We start from the raw sequence: 15,881 nt of genomic DNA, 5'->3' as shown, positions 1-15,881 counted from the left end.
CCTCATTCTCCAGTCCAGCTTTCATATTGGTTACCCCTGCAGCTTCCTAAAACATGGCTCTCATCACATTACTCTCTGCTTAAAGTCCTCTAACTTTTCCTCTCTCCTTCAGAATTAGGTACTAACCCTTATACTCTTCTTCTTGTTCCTCTCAAGTACTTGAGATCATTTAGCTTGCTATCTTCTCTGAACAGGCTCTGTATTTTCATACAGATCTGCACTTCACTCAGGAAATGAAGTCTGCCTGGACTATTATTCCCAAAACATGCAACTTAAGACATTAGAAATGTCAAACCATAGTTAAATACTCACTCATTTTCCAAAGTAACTTAAAACTCTTGAAAACATAATCAAATCTGTATCTAGAAGTAAATTACTACTACAAATAAATACAATATTCTGTGTAATCAAAAACAGAAACAAAACAATGGGCAGAGGATCTGAGTAGACATTTCTCCAAAGAAGACATACGGATGGCCAACAGGTATGCTCAACATCACTCATCATCAGGGAAATGCAAATCAAAACCACAATGAGTTATCACCTCACATCTGTTAGAATTAGCTATTATCACAAAGACAAGAAATAACAAGTGTTGGCAAGGATGTGGAGAAAGGGGCCCCTCGTGCATTGTTGGAGAAGGTAAACTGGTACAGCCACTATGGAAAATAGTAAGGAGGTTTCTCAAAAGATTAAAAATAGAATTACTGTATGATCCAGCAATTCCACTTCTGGGTATGTATCTGAAGTAAATGAAAACAGTAACTCAAAAAGATATCTGCACCCTATGTTCACTGCAGCATTATTTAAAATAGCTAAGATAAGGGAACAGCCTAAGTGTCCATCAATGGATGAAAAGATAACACGTAGTGTGTGTGTGTATATATATATATATATATACACACACACACAATGGAATATTACTCAACCACCAAAAAAAGAAATCATGTCATTTACAATAATATGAATGGAACTTGAGGGCATTATGCCTAATGAAATAAGTCAGACAGAGAAAGACAAATTCCTATGATCTCACTTATGTGGAACCTAAAAACAAATAAGCAAACAAAACAAAACAAAATAAAAACCAACCAATAGATAAAACAGACTGGTAGTTGCCAGAGGCAGGGGGTGGAGGGTGGGCCAAATGGGTGAAGGGAGTCAAAAGATACAAATTGCCCAAAAAAAAAAAAAAAGTCAGTGCCTGGCTGGCTCAGTCCATAGAGCATGGGACTCTTGAGCTCAAGCCCCACATTGGGCATGGAGCCTACTTAAAAAAAAAAAAAGAAAGACACAAACTTCCAGTTATAAAATAAGTCATGGGGATGTAATGTACAGTATGACAAGTATAGTTAGTATTGTATATGTGAAAGTTGCTAAGAGAATAAATCTTAAAAATTCTCATTACAAGAAAGAAAAAACCATCTAACTGAATATGGTGAAAGATGTTAACTAGACTTATAGTGATCATTTTGCAATATACACAAATTACCAAATCATTATGCTGTACATCTGAAACTAATATAATGTATGTCAATTATACCTCAATAAAAAATAAGTAAAACAGAAACTATGAATCCCACAAAAATAAAGCAAATATATAACGAGCATGAGTTTCTGAAACACTTTCAGTTCTGTAATACGCTTTAGTTAAAACTAACCTGCCAGTGCTGAGTGACAGCATTCCACACTCCCACTTTCCCTGTATGACTCGTAGCCACCAACTGGTTCCCAATAAAGAAGAGAGCATCTACGGGAACGCCAAGGCTGAACACTCCTTAAATGATAATAAAAAATAAAGAGGTTAAACAGTCACTATCTTTAGAGTTAATCAAAACCCAGATTAGAAACATTGTGAAGGTGACTAATTTAAACTTGTTTTCATTTCCATAAGTTACATGCTAGACACTTTGGGGACCAAAAATAAGAAAGCCAGTAAGCTCTTAAGCAGCTTGCACCACTCCTAACACAGGTAAAATCTGCCCTAAGGAATCTCACACCGATAAAACACTGTATTATCTGAAGCTGTGGTTCCCACGCTTGGGTGACCAACAAAATAACCAGGTAGATTTACAGTGAGCAAAATAAAAAGAACCCTAAGATTCATCCCAGGCCTGCTAAATCAAAAAACCCACTACATTTTTATAAAATCTATAGCAGATTTAGCTACAGCTTGCTAATGAACTGGGTATCTGGGAACCACTGATCTGAAGACACAGACTTGGCAGCCTCAACTATCTATAGAATGTTTCTAGAAATCTGGACACACATACACACACAAACAGAAAGAAAAAAAAGCAGCAAGAAATCCTACTAAAAAAACAAACATTCAGGCCTTTACTCAGAAATTATTTTAAACTCCTTGTTTCCCAGCACTGCAGATCTCAATTTAATTCATTCAAAAGGCATTATATTAGGCCATTGGATTAAACAACATGAGAAGACAGGATATTACTAGGTACTTATGGTTTAAAAGAGAAAAAATGCAAACAACCAATTATAACATAATCCAACAACAGCTGAAGGATGCACAAGGTCAAGCAACATCCAGAGGAGTAAATGGAGTTAAGAAAAAGGGGGTTGAGGATATTTCTTAGAAAAGAAGCCATCTGAGTTGAGTTTTTTTTAAAGGCAAACAGTTCATCAAATGAGGGTCAGGAATGGGCAAGCCCAGGGAACTGAAGAAAGGGGAAGACGGGATGTAGGTGAAGGAGGTTGTAAGGAGCAAATATCCCACATTAATAGCAAAAGACCCAAGAATATTTAAAGGAGAGAATTCTAGGGTCACCTTGGTATGGCATTATGGCCCTTCGTAGTTGTTTCTGGACAATATATAATAGTAAAACATTATGCATAAGGCTTTGAAGACTCATGGGAAGAAACAAACCAATTAATTCCAACTGCAGCATGTATTAAAAGCATAAGCCAGAAAAGATAACCAATTTCTTTTGACTCTTACACCAGTGCAGGGTATTTCTCTTTCTGTTCAGAACTTTACTACATACAAGACAAAACTAGCAGCAATAAAAAACACCTTGAAAATTCTTAACCAGGAGCACCTGGCTGGCTCAGTCAGAGGAGTGTGACTCTTGGTATCAGGCTTGTGAGTTTGAGCCCTGTGTTGGGTGCAGAGATTACTTAAAAATAAAATCTTAAAAAAAAAAATTCTTAATCTTGAAAAAGCCAGGCCCCTAGCAGGAGGAAAAATGATATATACTGGGAAAAAGGGGGGGGGGGGTGAGTACTGCTAAGAATGTTTTCTATATATATTTTTTATGCATTTATACACATGAATATACCATCTCAGTCCAACCGGTCAACCAAAAAAAAAAAAAAACACACAACCCCGCCAAAGAAAAAAATAAAACACAACACACTCACAAGAAGCTAATAAACTCTTTGACCAGATTGGCTGAGAAATAAACCTGCCACTTCAGAGCAGAAAAGCATCATTTCACACACAATTTTAGGAAGCCTTTTAATTTTGACGCCAAACAATGGTTCAGAACACGTGAAACCAACTGTATTCAGGACTTTGGCCCACGTGAAAGGTAGAAATAAAAACAAGAAAACCAACTAACATCTAACATTACTCTAGAGAAGGATGAGGTTCTGGGAAATCAAGGAAGACATTCTGAATGATCTCAAGAAATGTAAAGTGTCACTCCTACTTAGGCTCAACCATCTTGGCCACTATCCACAGGGAAGACACGGTATAAGTAATGACAAGTTCCTGTCTTCGGGGACCCTGTCAGCGGAATACTGCTGATGGCAGCAATCCCGCAGCACTCCCTTATACAAGTAATAATGAAAGGAGCTCAACCCCTGGAAGAGCTCTATCACGGACATACCAGCCCTAGCAATTTTCTTTGGATGGTGTTGTCAAGTTCTGAAGAACATTTGTAATAATAAATGGTTTCTTTTACTGGACGTGAACAAATTACTATGAACCATCTCCTAACGCAGCTGCCTAGCACCCTGGCCTCTGAAAACAAAGCAAGGCACAAAATCTCCTTCACTTACGGGTATGTTACAAGCGGCTACTTGAAAAAAGGGGGGAAAAAAATCACCACTTATTTTCTCTCTGTATAATTACTAGCGTATCATAATTTGAAAATTTTAACATTAAAAGTTTTTTTCTAAAGTTGTTATTAGGGAGGACCTCCACGGCCAGTCACGATGGAATAAAAACAGCATCAGATTATTCCTTACGGGGCAACAACAAACTGGCCCAAGTACATTAGCAGCTGTTTTAGACACTGGACAACAGGCAGCAGAAGACTGCAAGATGGGAAATGGCCAAAAGAAGCCCTGCATTCACCCAGAGGGAGGTGAAACTCAAGTGCAGACCGATGATCTCCCTTAATGGAAGAGACGGAGGTCAGAGAGGTCAGAGTGTGCCCCTGCTGAGGTGACGAGAACGTGTGAGCAAGTTCGAAGGAAGGGGGCAACTGCACCAGGATGGGGGGGGATGGCACAGAAGTTGCACAGGGGACGCCAAAAATGTCTCCAGACATTTCCACATGCCCCCCTGGGGGTTTCCTATGCCTTGGCAGAAGCCGGACTGCCCCTGGGCAGGGGAAGCATCCCGCAAAACAGAAGAGATAGGCTGTCACAGGACAGAATGTTGAGTGGAGATAAGAGAGATTACAGGGGTAGACGCCAGCAGTTCCAGCTCAGGAGGAGTGGAGAACCCTGCTGAACCCCTCAGCTGTTCCTCAGTAAAGACTCCAAAAACATAACACTTTAGGCATAAGGACCACACCCTTGAAAAGGATGCCAAGCCCTAAAATAAAAAATAAAGCAGAGGGAGGCTACCTCCCCTTCACAAAGCATAACACCATGCCTAGCAGGATCAAGAAGATCCTCACGTAATTTAACTGCCTGCAGGACAAAATTCACATTTTTTTTTTTTAAAGATTTTATTTATTTGAGAGAGAGAGAATGAGAGATAGAGAGCACGAGAGGGAAGAGGGTCAGAGAGAGAAGCAGACTCCATGCTGAGCAGGGAGCCCGATGCGGGACTCGATTCCAGGACTCCAGGATCATGACCTGAACCGAAGGCAGTCGCTTAACCAACTGAGCCACCCAGGCACCCAAAATTCACATATTTTAAAGGAAGACAACATCCCATTGTCCCCTACATAATGTATTATTCATATGTCCAGCATATAATCAAAACTTCCTAGACATGTAAAGTAGAAAAATGTGACCCAAAATAAAACTATGACATGATCCAGATACTGGAATTAAAGTAAAAAAATAATGAAACAGCTATAATGAATTTATTAGATTTAATAAAAAGTACTCCATAATAAGTAAAAAAATAAGAAATCTCAGCAGAGAAACAAACTAAAATGGAATCGAGAGTTAATTTTAGAGCTTAGAAGTCCTATATCTCAAACAAAAAACTCACTAGATGGGCTTAACTGCAGAGTGAAAACTGAAGAAAATAGGTAAAAAACATTAAAGACAGATCAAAAAATTTATCTAAAGAATAAGGTATAAAGAAATGGAAAACAAACAACAAAACAGTCTTCAGTGATCTCAAGGCCAATATCAAGTGGTCTAATAGAAAACTAAAAAGAAAGAAAAAAGAAAGAAGGAGAAAGAGATAAGCCTTGGAGTGGAGGGGGAAAGGGAAGGAGGGAGGGAGGAAGACAGAGAGACACATACACTGAGAACTCCCTTAGTTGTGCCAATCAAAAACATCTCCAGACATTTCTACATGCCCCCTAGGGGATAATATTACCCTGGTTGCAATCCTCTAATCTGGAATATATATAAAGAACTATTACAAATCAATAATAGGATGACAAACTCATAAAAAAAGAACAATGATAAAGACACTTCCCAAAGGAAATAATACAAATGGTCAATAAGCACATGAAAAGATGCTCAGTATCATTGATCAACAGGGAAATGTTAATTAAAACCACCATTAAAATCACTGCATTCTCATCCCATACACTGCTAGCAGAAACGTAAAATAGTACAACTGCTTTGGAAACCAGTTTGTAAGTTTCTTAGAACACGAAGCATACACTTTTCATATGATCCAGAAATTCCACCGCTAGGTATTTACCTTGAGAAAACATGTCCAGAGAAAGACTTTTTCTTGAATTCATAACACCTCCAAATTGGAAATAAACCAAATGTCCATCAACAGATAAATGGATAAACAAATTCTGGCATGCGAATTCAATGGAATATTACTCAGCAATAAAAAGGAATGGAACACTGATACATACAACATATAGGGATGAATCTCAGAAACACTATGTTAAATGAAAGAAGCCAGACACAAAAGAATACATACTATGTAATTCCACTCCTGAAATTCCAGACAAGCGAAATCTAATCCATGATGACAAAAAACCTCAACTATGTATACAATGGGGTTTATGCTGAACACCTGCTTTCCTTTTGGAAATCTCGATTCTTAGTATGTGCTAGGCAGAGGGTGCCTATGTGACGAGCCTCCAGTAATAAACCTGGGCACCAAGTGTCTAATGAGCTTCTCCGGTAGCCATCACACAGGTACTGCTACAATTCATTGCTGGAGAAATTAAGCATGTCCTTTGAGACATCACTGGAAGAGAATTCTGGAAAGCTTACACCTGGTTTCCACTAGACTTCACGCCATGTGTCTTTTTGCTGATTCCGCTTTGTATGTTTTGGTTGTAATAAATCATAACTCTTTAAAGTAGCTCTTGCTGAATCCTGTGAGTCCTCGTAGCAAATCACTGAACCTGGAAGTGGTCTTAGGGACCCCTGAGTTCAGAGGAGGGGTCCAGATTAGACAGATGAACATGCAAGTCACCCGTACAGAGAATGCAAAGCCGTTAGAGTCGCTGACAGGATAAATACAGAGGAAAGATGAAATCCAAGAACTGAACTCTGGGGAACTCCAACATTTTGAAATCAGTCAAATGAGGAAGAACTATCAAAAGGAACTGAGAAGAAACAAAGAGGTAGAATAAAAATCAGATTACAAGGTATCCTGGAAGCCAAAGGAGGAAAGTCTTCAAAAAGAATCATTAACTGGATCAAATGTATCAAGTGACAGACAGCTCTAAAGTTTTAATAAGATGAAACTAGTACTTGATCGTGGGATTTAGCAGAGTACAGACCACAGGTAACACTAACAAGAGTAGTTTTAGGAAGTGGTGGGGACAAAAGAACGATTAGAGCAACTTCAAAAAAGAATAGAAGAAGAGGACATAGAAACAAGATCAGTTAACTCTATCTTCTGCTTTAGGAAAACAGAAAAATGGAGCAAAAACTGGCAGAGACTACAGGGTAGTTTTTGTTGTTATTCTTAACACAGAATGTATGCTGGTGGAAATGATCCAAGAGAGTGAGAAGTTCTTACAGTGAAGGAGAGAGAAGAAACAGCTACTGGAACAATGGCCTTGCATAGGTGAAAGCAAATAGGATCTAGTCTACAACTAAATACAAGGACTTGGCCTTAGATTAAAGCAGAGACAACTTAATCACAGTAACAAACGGGACAACAGAGTATATGAGCACAGATGCACAGATAGCCAGATAGGATTTGATTTTCTCTATTTTCTCAATGAGAATGACAAAGCATTGGAAGTCCAGAGAAAAGGAAAACAGCTGAAATAGTCATTTAGGAGAGTTACAGAACTGACAAGGATAATGCAATAGGATTTCTGGGTGGCTTTTAAAGGGCCACTTGAGGGTAGAGGTCATAAACTGAGACTAAGTACAGGTGTGTGTGTGTGTGTGTGTGTGTGTGTGTGTGTGTGCATTTCTTTTCCCTAGTCATAGTTAGTTATTCAGGTGGGAAGGTGGATTTGGCCAGGGTTGGGCATTTTTCCACGTGAAAACAGCAAAGAGAATGGTGCAAAAAAATTGAGGCTCTGTGCTAGTGTGAATGTAATGACAGAATCTAAACCTGATAAAAAGGGAAGTGATAAGTGAAGATCCCAGTGGAGCTGGAGAACTTTTTGATCTGGGGAACTAGAGCTGATAACTTCAAAGGAATAAAGGACAGTGATGCTGAAAACTATACCAAGTACAAGTCCACATGGCATGAGATTTGAAATCTGGGGAGGTGGGGTGGGAACCTGGGAGAGAAGGGAAGGAAAGTGGTCTAGAACAATAATTCTCAAAGTGTGGTATGTGAATCTCTGTGGCTCTCTGCGGCTCTGAGACTCATTCTAGAAGTCTGAGAGGTCAAGACGATTTTATGTAATATTAAGGAATTATCTGCCTTTTTTGCTCTCCTTATCTCAAGAGTGTACAAGAGTCTTCCAGACACTACATGACATGATGGGGTCATCATTACGACAGTTAACAGAATCCATGTATCTATTCTTATGTTTTCTAGAATAGTCTATATTGGTAGCTTTAGGATATAACTAACTTTGTAAGTTTCCCCAAGACTAACTTAGTTTGTTCTAAATACTTCCACTATGTTCTTTTGGCTGTCTTCAGCGTTAGCTGCTATCATCCCTGTAACCTCATTATTGTCCAATAAATTATTTTAAAATCCAAACTTACCTTGAGCCTACAAAGAAACACAATAAAGAAATAAGTACATATTGCTGTGTTTTGCAATATTACTATTAAAGATGCTCTGGAAACTTTCATAAATTTTTTTTTAAGATTTTACTTATGTATTTGAAAGAGACAGAGAGCACAAGCAGGGGGAGCGGCAGGCAGAGGGAGAAGCAGGCTCCCCACCGGGCAGAGAGAGCAGAGAGCCCGATGCGGGGCTCGATGCGGGGCTCGATGCGGGGCTCGATCCCAGGACCCTGGGATCACGACCTGAGCCGAAGGCAGACGCTTAATTGACTGAGCCACCCAGGTGCCCCAACTTTCATAAATTTTTAAAATTTATCTGAAACTGTTTAAAATACTTTATTCTAAAATAAATTTATTCTAATATATTTTTCATCTACTTACTGATGATTTTTGGCTTCGAAGTGAAAAAATCAGAACACGTGCCTGCTCAACCCACAGCGGCACCATCGAAGCCTGACGGTGCTGACAAATAAATACATATGACCTGGAAGGGGGACTGGGCCAACACTGAGCCAAACAGGAAAGAAATATTAGAAATAACAAAAATTATCTTTCCCTCAACTTTACAGACGCTGATCACTTGCCTTATTGGTGCCTACGCAACAGGACGTTTTGAATACTATTGTCACGCCGCTCGTGGGTTCATGGAGGCCAAATATTCAGAGTTCAGAGAAAAAAAATACTTTCGATGAAGATGTGAAAAAGTCTTTAAAAGCCAGAAACTGTTAGACAATTTCACGCTGGGACTGAAAAAGGCACTGAAGCACCTTACGGGGTAAGTCACGGCACCGCCCTGGCTGCAGAGACGCGCGCCAGTCCTCCGAGGGGATGCGACTCGGAGCCGTGACAGTGCGGAACGCGTGCTAGAGGCAAAGCCAGTGCAGGAACCCACCACGCTGCCACCTTCCAATTACACAGTAAGTCCCTGAAGTAAAGATGTGGCAGACATGAAACCTCGTCAGCAGGATGACGCGCAGATGAACACAGAGCTGTACCTGACCCTGGTATTTTGCTTCTATTAATCTGGCATCAGCACCAACCAATCATTAAAGATCTTTTGTGTGAATGTGTGGCCACAAACACATGTGGTGTTGAACTATTCAAAGCTTTTATGAATCTCATGCTTTACCCTAGAACAGCCGTGCTGACATGTGCACCGATGGAGCAAAGCAGTGTGCGTGAAAACGGCAGGCACGGGGCACAAATGAAAGGCAGGGCACCAAACTGTCCCAGTAATCACTCACTTCTGCTCTGCCACACACTCTCAAGGAAAGAAGAAAAGGCCAGTTTAACTTCAGAATGTCCTTGATGAAGCAACGTGTATAAAAATTTGTACTGACTAAATCTTAATTTACTAAACACTACTGAATCTTAATTTATTATGTGTTCTTAATATTCTGTGTGACTAAGTACTATGAGTCAAGGAAAAGCATCTTCCTGAACGCTGGAGCTGAGAGCTAACCTAGCTGTTCTTTTCACAGAATACCATTTTTATTTGAAAGAGTGACAAACTATTCTAATTCAGAGTTGAGTATCTGGTAGACCTTCCTCAAAAGTGAACAAAGTAAGCTGGTTATTTCAATGATAAAAATTCAGTGTTTCAAGTGAAAATTAGAATTTTGGAAAACTTCTATCTGCCATGATGAACGTGACGGTTTCCCAATACATAAGAGTTTAGGGATGTGATCAGTAGTTATAGCAGCAAGTGGGATTTTGGGGGGTTTTTTGGATAGTCTACAATGAAAGACATCAGCATTTGGAAGATCTACATAACTCAGTAAACCAACACTTTCCAAATGACCAATGCATGATGTCACAAAATCATGCATGCCTAAAAGACCCATTCAAGAACACATAATAGACTGATGAATTTTAACAGAGTATGCAAGATTCATTGATATGATTTCAAATGTTTAGGACAGTAGCAAAAAAGAATATCCATGGTTATCTGAAAAGACTATAAAAATGTTTTGTCCAACTACATATCTGCGTAAAGCCAAACTTCCTCCAGAAAGTTCAACCAAAAAACATAATGCAGCACATTAAATGCACAAACAGGCACCAGAACTCAATAAAATATTAAAGAGATTTACGAAACTGTAAACCAATGCCACTCTTCTCACAAATGTTTTTGGAAAACAAAGATATTTTTCATTAAAATATTAATCATGTTACTATGCAATGGGTTTATTATTGCTATTTTTAAACTAATATGTATTTATAAAAATTTTAGTCTTAATTCCCATTATGATAAGTAACAATAGATATCACGCAAAATCTCTTAAATAGTCCTGGATGACATTTTAAGAGTACAAAGTAGTTCTGAGATTAAAAGGTTTGAGAATTTCTGGTCTAGAAGCAACAAATGAGGAAAAGCAAGAAAGTTATTTACCTTATCTTCAGGCCCTGTAGTGTAAGGAACTGGAGAGAGCAGTCATCAATAACTGGGATCCAGGAAAAGCACATTCTCATAAAGCAGCCAAGTTTCAGCTAGAGCATATTGGTAAAAAGATTCTACCCTCTCTCCTAAAACACCAATTTTCCCCCCCCTTTACCAGATCTTTCCTCTCATATTGAGTGGTCCTATTATCACTGAACCCTGGAAAGATATGTGGCAACTCTCCTAATAGTCCAGGTTAGTTCTTACAAAGATGGGCAATCCCTCTTAAACTTCAGAATATTACATAAACCAGCAAAATGCAGCATAAACAAGGTTTTCCCTACCAATTTCACTTCCGCTCCCTCCATCTTGGACACTCCATAAGATGATGCTACTCTCTGAAGCAACAGCGACCATTTTGTCTTTATCTCCATGTGGACCTCCAACTACTTTTGCATTTAAAGCTACTCGCTCAATAGTCCAATCCAAATATGGGCTTGTAAACACTTGTTGCCATCCTGAAGATTCTTTGATTCTGTTATGAATGGAAACATAAGTTAGACTCAGCAGCAATTAAGCAAATAAAAAGGGATATAGCAAAAAAATTAATCACAGCTATATTTATTAAATATAAAATTTTGCCAATTCATGTCCTCTACAAAGCCAGAATGTCTTTCCTAAGCTATCTTATATTTATATATAGAGGACATATAAACCACTTAAAAAGAGACCAGAGTTCTGTATTGCTCCAAGGTAAAGTTCAGAAAAGTCCTTCAAATTTGAAAAAAGCTGTTAACAGCTAAAAAAAAAAAAAAAAAAAAAAATTATATCTTTCACTTTTCTACACAGAAAAGTGCTACTATCATTATCTATGGATAGGAATGGTCAACAAAAATCAGAATTTTAGGATAATTATTATTCCTTTCAGTTAATTCAGTTAATTCATCAGTTATTCAGTTATTAACTGAAACTACCTACAATCAACCTATTATTTTTTGGTACTTCAGGTGATGGGGTGATAGGCTATCCAGGCAAACCAAGATAAAGGAGTAATCTGGTATACCATTATGCATTCCAATATCTTGGACAATCAAATGAATAAAATGTAGGGCTTTGGAAACGCTTAGATTTTAAAGGTTTCTTTCTAAATGAAAAAATTTCATAAGTCTATTCATTCCCCATAAATAAAGGGCTACCAGGGTTCAGATTTGCAGTTCAGTGAATATAAATGCTTTAATATTTAATTTCTGATAAACATACCAATAAATTTTTAATAATTTTTTCTGCCTTATCTGAATTTAAGTCTTTCAGACATGTATTCTGCATGATTATACAGCCAGCTTTCATACATTAAGAACTTAGAGTTAAGCAATCACAATGAATGACGTAAATTTTAACTACAGAGTATCTATTTTTAAAGTTACACCAAACAAATATGTAAACAAAATTGTAAAGCTTTCATTTGCCTTACCTAAAGAGAATAAACACATGAGGAAAATAAGTACTCATTTATATACTACCTGACATATTCATCACAAAAAACAAACTTCAGTATTCATAAATGATGGTTACCTGAAGACTTAAATGGAATCACTTTAGCTTCATTTTGTTTAAAAATGTATGCTAAAGTAATACAACCACAATTCACAAAAATATGCCATTTGGCCTCCTTATTAATTTCAATAACTAATGACTTCCTTAACTTCAAAGGAATACATAGAAATTGTGTAACTTCTTTTAAGAAAATGTACAATTTTTCCTAAGCATTATATATATATGGTCTGCAATTACCCACTTTGGCCACCAGATGGGATCATGTGTTATGACAGACAAATGGAAAAAATCATTTAATAAACTCTAAACATTTACAAACATTGAGATATCAAACATAGACCCTCTTAGGAACTGCCAAACTGGGCAAAGCAGGGACTGCCAGCACCTTAAGAATAATGACAATATGCTGCTATGTGGATGCAAACATACACCAGGCTCATAGCAGTGTTCAATAAAGAGATGCTGTGTTGATTTAATGAGGTGAATGATGTGATTTTGTGATCATTATTTTATAAATATAATAAAGCTGCATGTGATCTAATTTTTTACAGAGATCCTACTTCTAAGCTATCTTTTTAGAAATTAGGGTATTATAAAATAAAGAGATGCCAAAAAGAGTAAAAGAATCAGGACAACATATTTGAAAGTGATTCTAACAATTAGAAAATTTAACCCAATTGATAATACTTACTTTTGTTTTTAAGTTAAAATTAAATACAAAGATGAAAAAATATATATGCTTTATGATCTTCCATACAAGTAATACAAAATTGAAAATACATAAAACAAGACAGAATGACCTCTGAACAGCACTCCATCTCCTTACTCCTGCCCACTGAACCAACACTATGAAATCAGGAGAGCTATGCAAATAGGTTATCTTCCACATTATAATCTTAAAGAAATATAATGGAGGAGTCATGCCCAACATTTTGAAACTTAATGCAAACATAGTGTATGTCAAATTGTATGGGAATAGATAATATATATCAGAAAAACAGAAGAGAGTCTAAAAGTAGATCCAAGTATACATATAAATATAAAGCAAAATAAAGGAGGGCGTTCAAATTCAATGCAAAAGGATAATTTATGTGATAAATCATTGGAACATAATTAGCTAATACCCACTTGGAAGAAAAGAAAATAGATTCCTAAATCTCACACCATAAACTAAAAGTAAATTCTACAAAGATTAAACATCTAAAAAGAAATGCAAGCTCCAAGCGGGCAGCAATTTACAACTACTCTCTGGGGTGCCTTGGTGACAGCAGTCAGGCAACTGACTCTTGGTTTCGGCTCAGGTCATGATCTCAGGGTCATAGGGTCATAAGGTCAAGTCCCCTGCGGAGCTCCCTGCTCAGCATGGAGTCTCCTGGAGACTCCCTCTAGTGCTCACTCTCTCTCTCTCTCAAATAAATAAATCTTAAAAAAAAAAAAAAGGAAACAACTACTCTTCATTAATAAAGATATATAAAAGTAAAGCCTGAGAATGTAGAAAATTAGTGAATCTAAGTGAGAACATACAGGTACTATTTCATTTTTTAGGGTTTTAAGTTTATTAATATAAAAAGCTGTGGAAAAACTACTTGTGGAAAAGATTACACTACTGAAATAATTTGAATATTTCTTTTGAAATCTTTTTATTGCCACTGTGTTAAATGATTTAACTGTACCTAAGGAAATGTAACATATCCTCAATTGTTTTCCTTTGTCACTATGCATATTAGTCTGTAATCAAGTGACATCCAGTGAAAACAAAGAAAGGCCACGGTCAAAAGCAAATGCAAAGAATGGAAAATGTAACAACGTCCTTCTTTTTATATTTGTCACTCAGTGAGTAAATTTTGTGCAGTGCTGCATGTCTCTGTCTAGCAAGCAGCAATCTTTAGCGCTGCTGAGCAATAATATAAGTTACACCTGGATAACTTATTACAATTGTTTCACAATTCCTCTGGAATTCCTTATCAATAAAAACATGTAGATAATATTTGAGCAAATTAAAAAGTAAAGTCTAAAACAGTTTTCTCAATTTAGATCCATAAGTTAAGTTCAAAACACTTCTTAAGGAAAAAAGAAAATCCTTCTTTCAAATCAGTCTTATTTCATATAAAAGTCATCCCCCAAAGAAATCACCCAAAGTCTTTTCCACAGGACTTGCTAATTAAAATAAAAACACAGAATGCTCTCAAAACGAAGTATGCACTGAATCCCTACTGCAATGAAAATACAAAGCAGAGATCACCGTTACAAAAGGCTTTTTTACACACATGGCAAACCTACCATAAATTTAGATTAAAAAAATATATCTGGGATTCTTTAAAATGTATCTGTAAACTTTACAAGACATTTTAAATATTTTTAACCTATTGTGGCTATTTTTTATCTAAACTCAATAGTGACAAAATGTTTATACATTCTTTTATTTTCAGCAATTAAGTGGGATCATAGTCTAAGTAGAATATAACAACCATTTATGTGCTTCTACACCATTCTCTGTCATCAGTAGCATTGTATATAGTGATTCTAAACTAAGAATCCTGCCCCTTCCCCAATTTAAAAAACATAATCACTGGTCTACACTCTTCCTCATTCTCTTTTAGTTTCTGAGAATGCAAGAATTAATAAAACCAAACTACCTCTGTGTAAGTCTCACACATTATAGGTATCAAACTATATCACTTTTGCCCACAACTGTCTTGCTTCACTACCTCACTCCAATGTAGTCTTACTACCCCCAAGTATAGAGTACAAAAGACTGAAATCATTCTAGACAGAAAATCACAGGGCTCACATTAATAATACTGCCTTACCATTTAATACAATAGTTATGTGATTCAGAGGCTATATATAACAAGCAAAAAGAAATAACTTCAAGATACCTGTTATATCACAGTTGATACCAAGTGGGAAATAAGACAAAGGCTACCAGTAATACTTACCAAAGCAGCTACAAAAATAAAAACAAACTAAATCTAGTCAAGAGATAGGGAAGTGGGCAAAATATGCAGGAAAAAAATATGACTAGCAACTCTTAAGTCCATAAATATAAAATCACAATCATTAGAAACTACGCCCTCTCCACAAGCAAACAAGTAATAATTATACAGTACCTGTAACACACGGCAAAATGGGCATATGCAGCTACAATCCAGTTGTGATGGCCAGCGACTATTAGCACCTTTCGTGGATCCACAGGAAATCCTGTTGGTTTTGGAAAAAGAAATACTTTACGTTCTAAAAGCAGGGACTGGTAAACTACGGCCCATGGGCTGACTGTAGTCTTCTGCCTGTTTGGATAAATAAAGTTTTGCCGAAACACAGACATGCACATTTGTTCACATGCTGTCCTTGGCTGTCTCCACGCTGCCAGGGCAGAGCGGAACAGTTATGT

General features: G+C 37.2%; 1 protein-coding gene across 2 annotated transcripts in view; it reads right to left on the bottom strand.

The window, feature by feature from the left end:
* The window catches only part of KCTD3 (potassium channel tetramerization domain containing 3), a 49,280-nt gene that overhangs the window by 20,568 nt on the left and 12,831 nt on the right, over window positions 1-15,881 (bottom strand). For both annotated transcript variants that reach the window (XM_078078358.1, XM_078078357.1), the window contains exons 8-10: window positions 15,601-15,691; window positions 11,281-11,471; window positions 1,662-1,777 (exon numbers count right to left, since the gene is read on the bottom strand). In XM_078078358.1, coding sequence (XP_077934484.1) covers window positions 1,662-1,777; window positions 11,281-11,471; window positions 15,601-15,691 — 398 coding nt within the window. The remainder of the gene's footprint in view (window positions 1-1,661; window positions 1,778-11,280; window positions 11,472-15,600; window positions 15,692-15,881) is intronic.

The sequence above is a fragment of the Halichoerus grypus genome, chromosome 7, assembly GCF_964656455.1.
Source record: "Halichoerus grypus chromosome 7, mHalGry1.hap1.1, whole genome shotgun sequence".
NCBI lineage: Eukaryota > Metazoa > Chordata > Mammalia > Carnivora > Phocidae > Halichoerus > Halichoerus grypus.
Note: the sequence above shows the minus strand (reverse complement) of the source record. Positions and strands in the feature narration are given on the sequence as shown.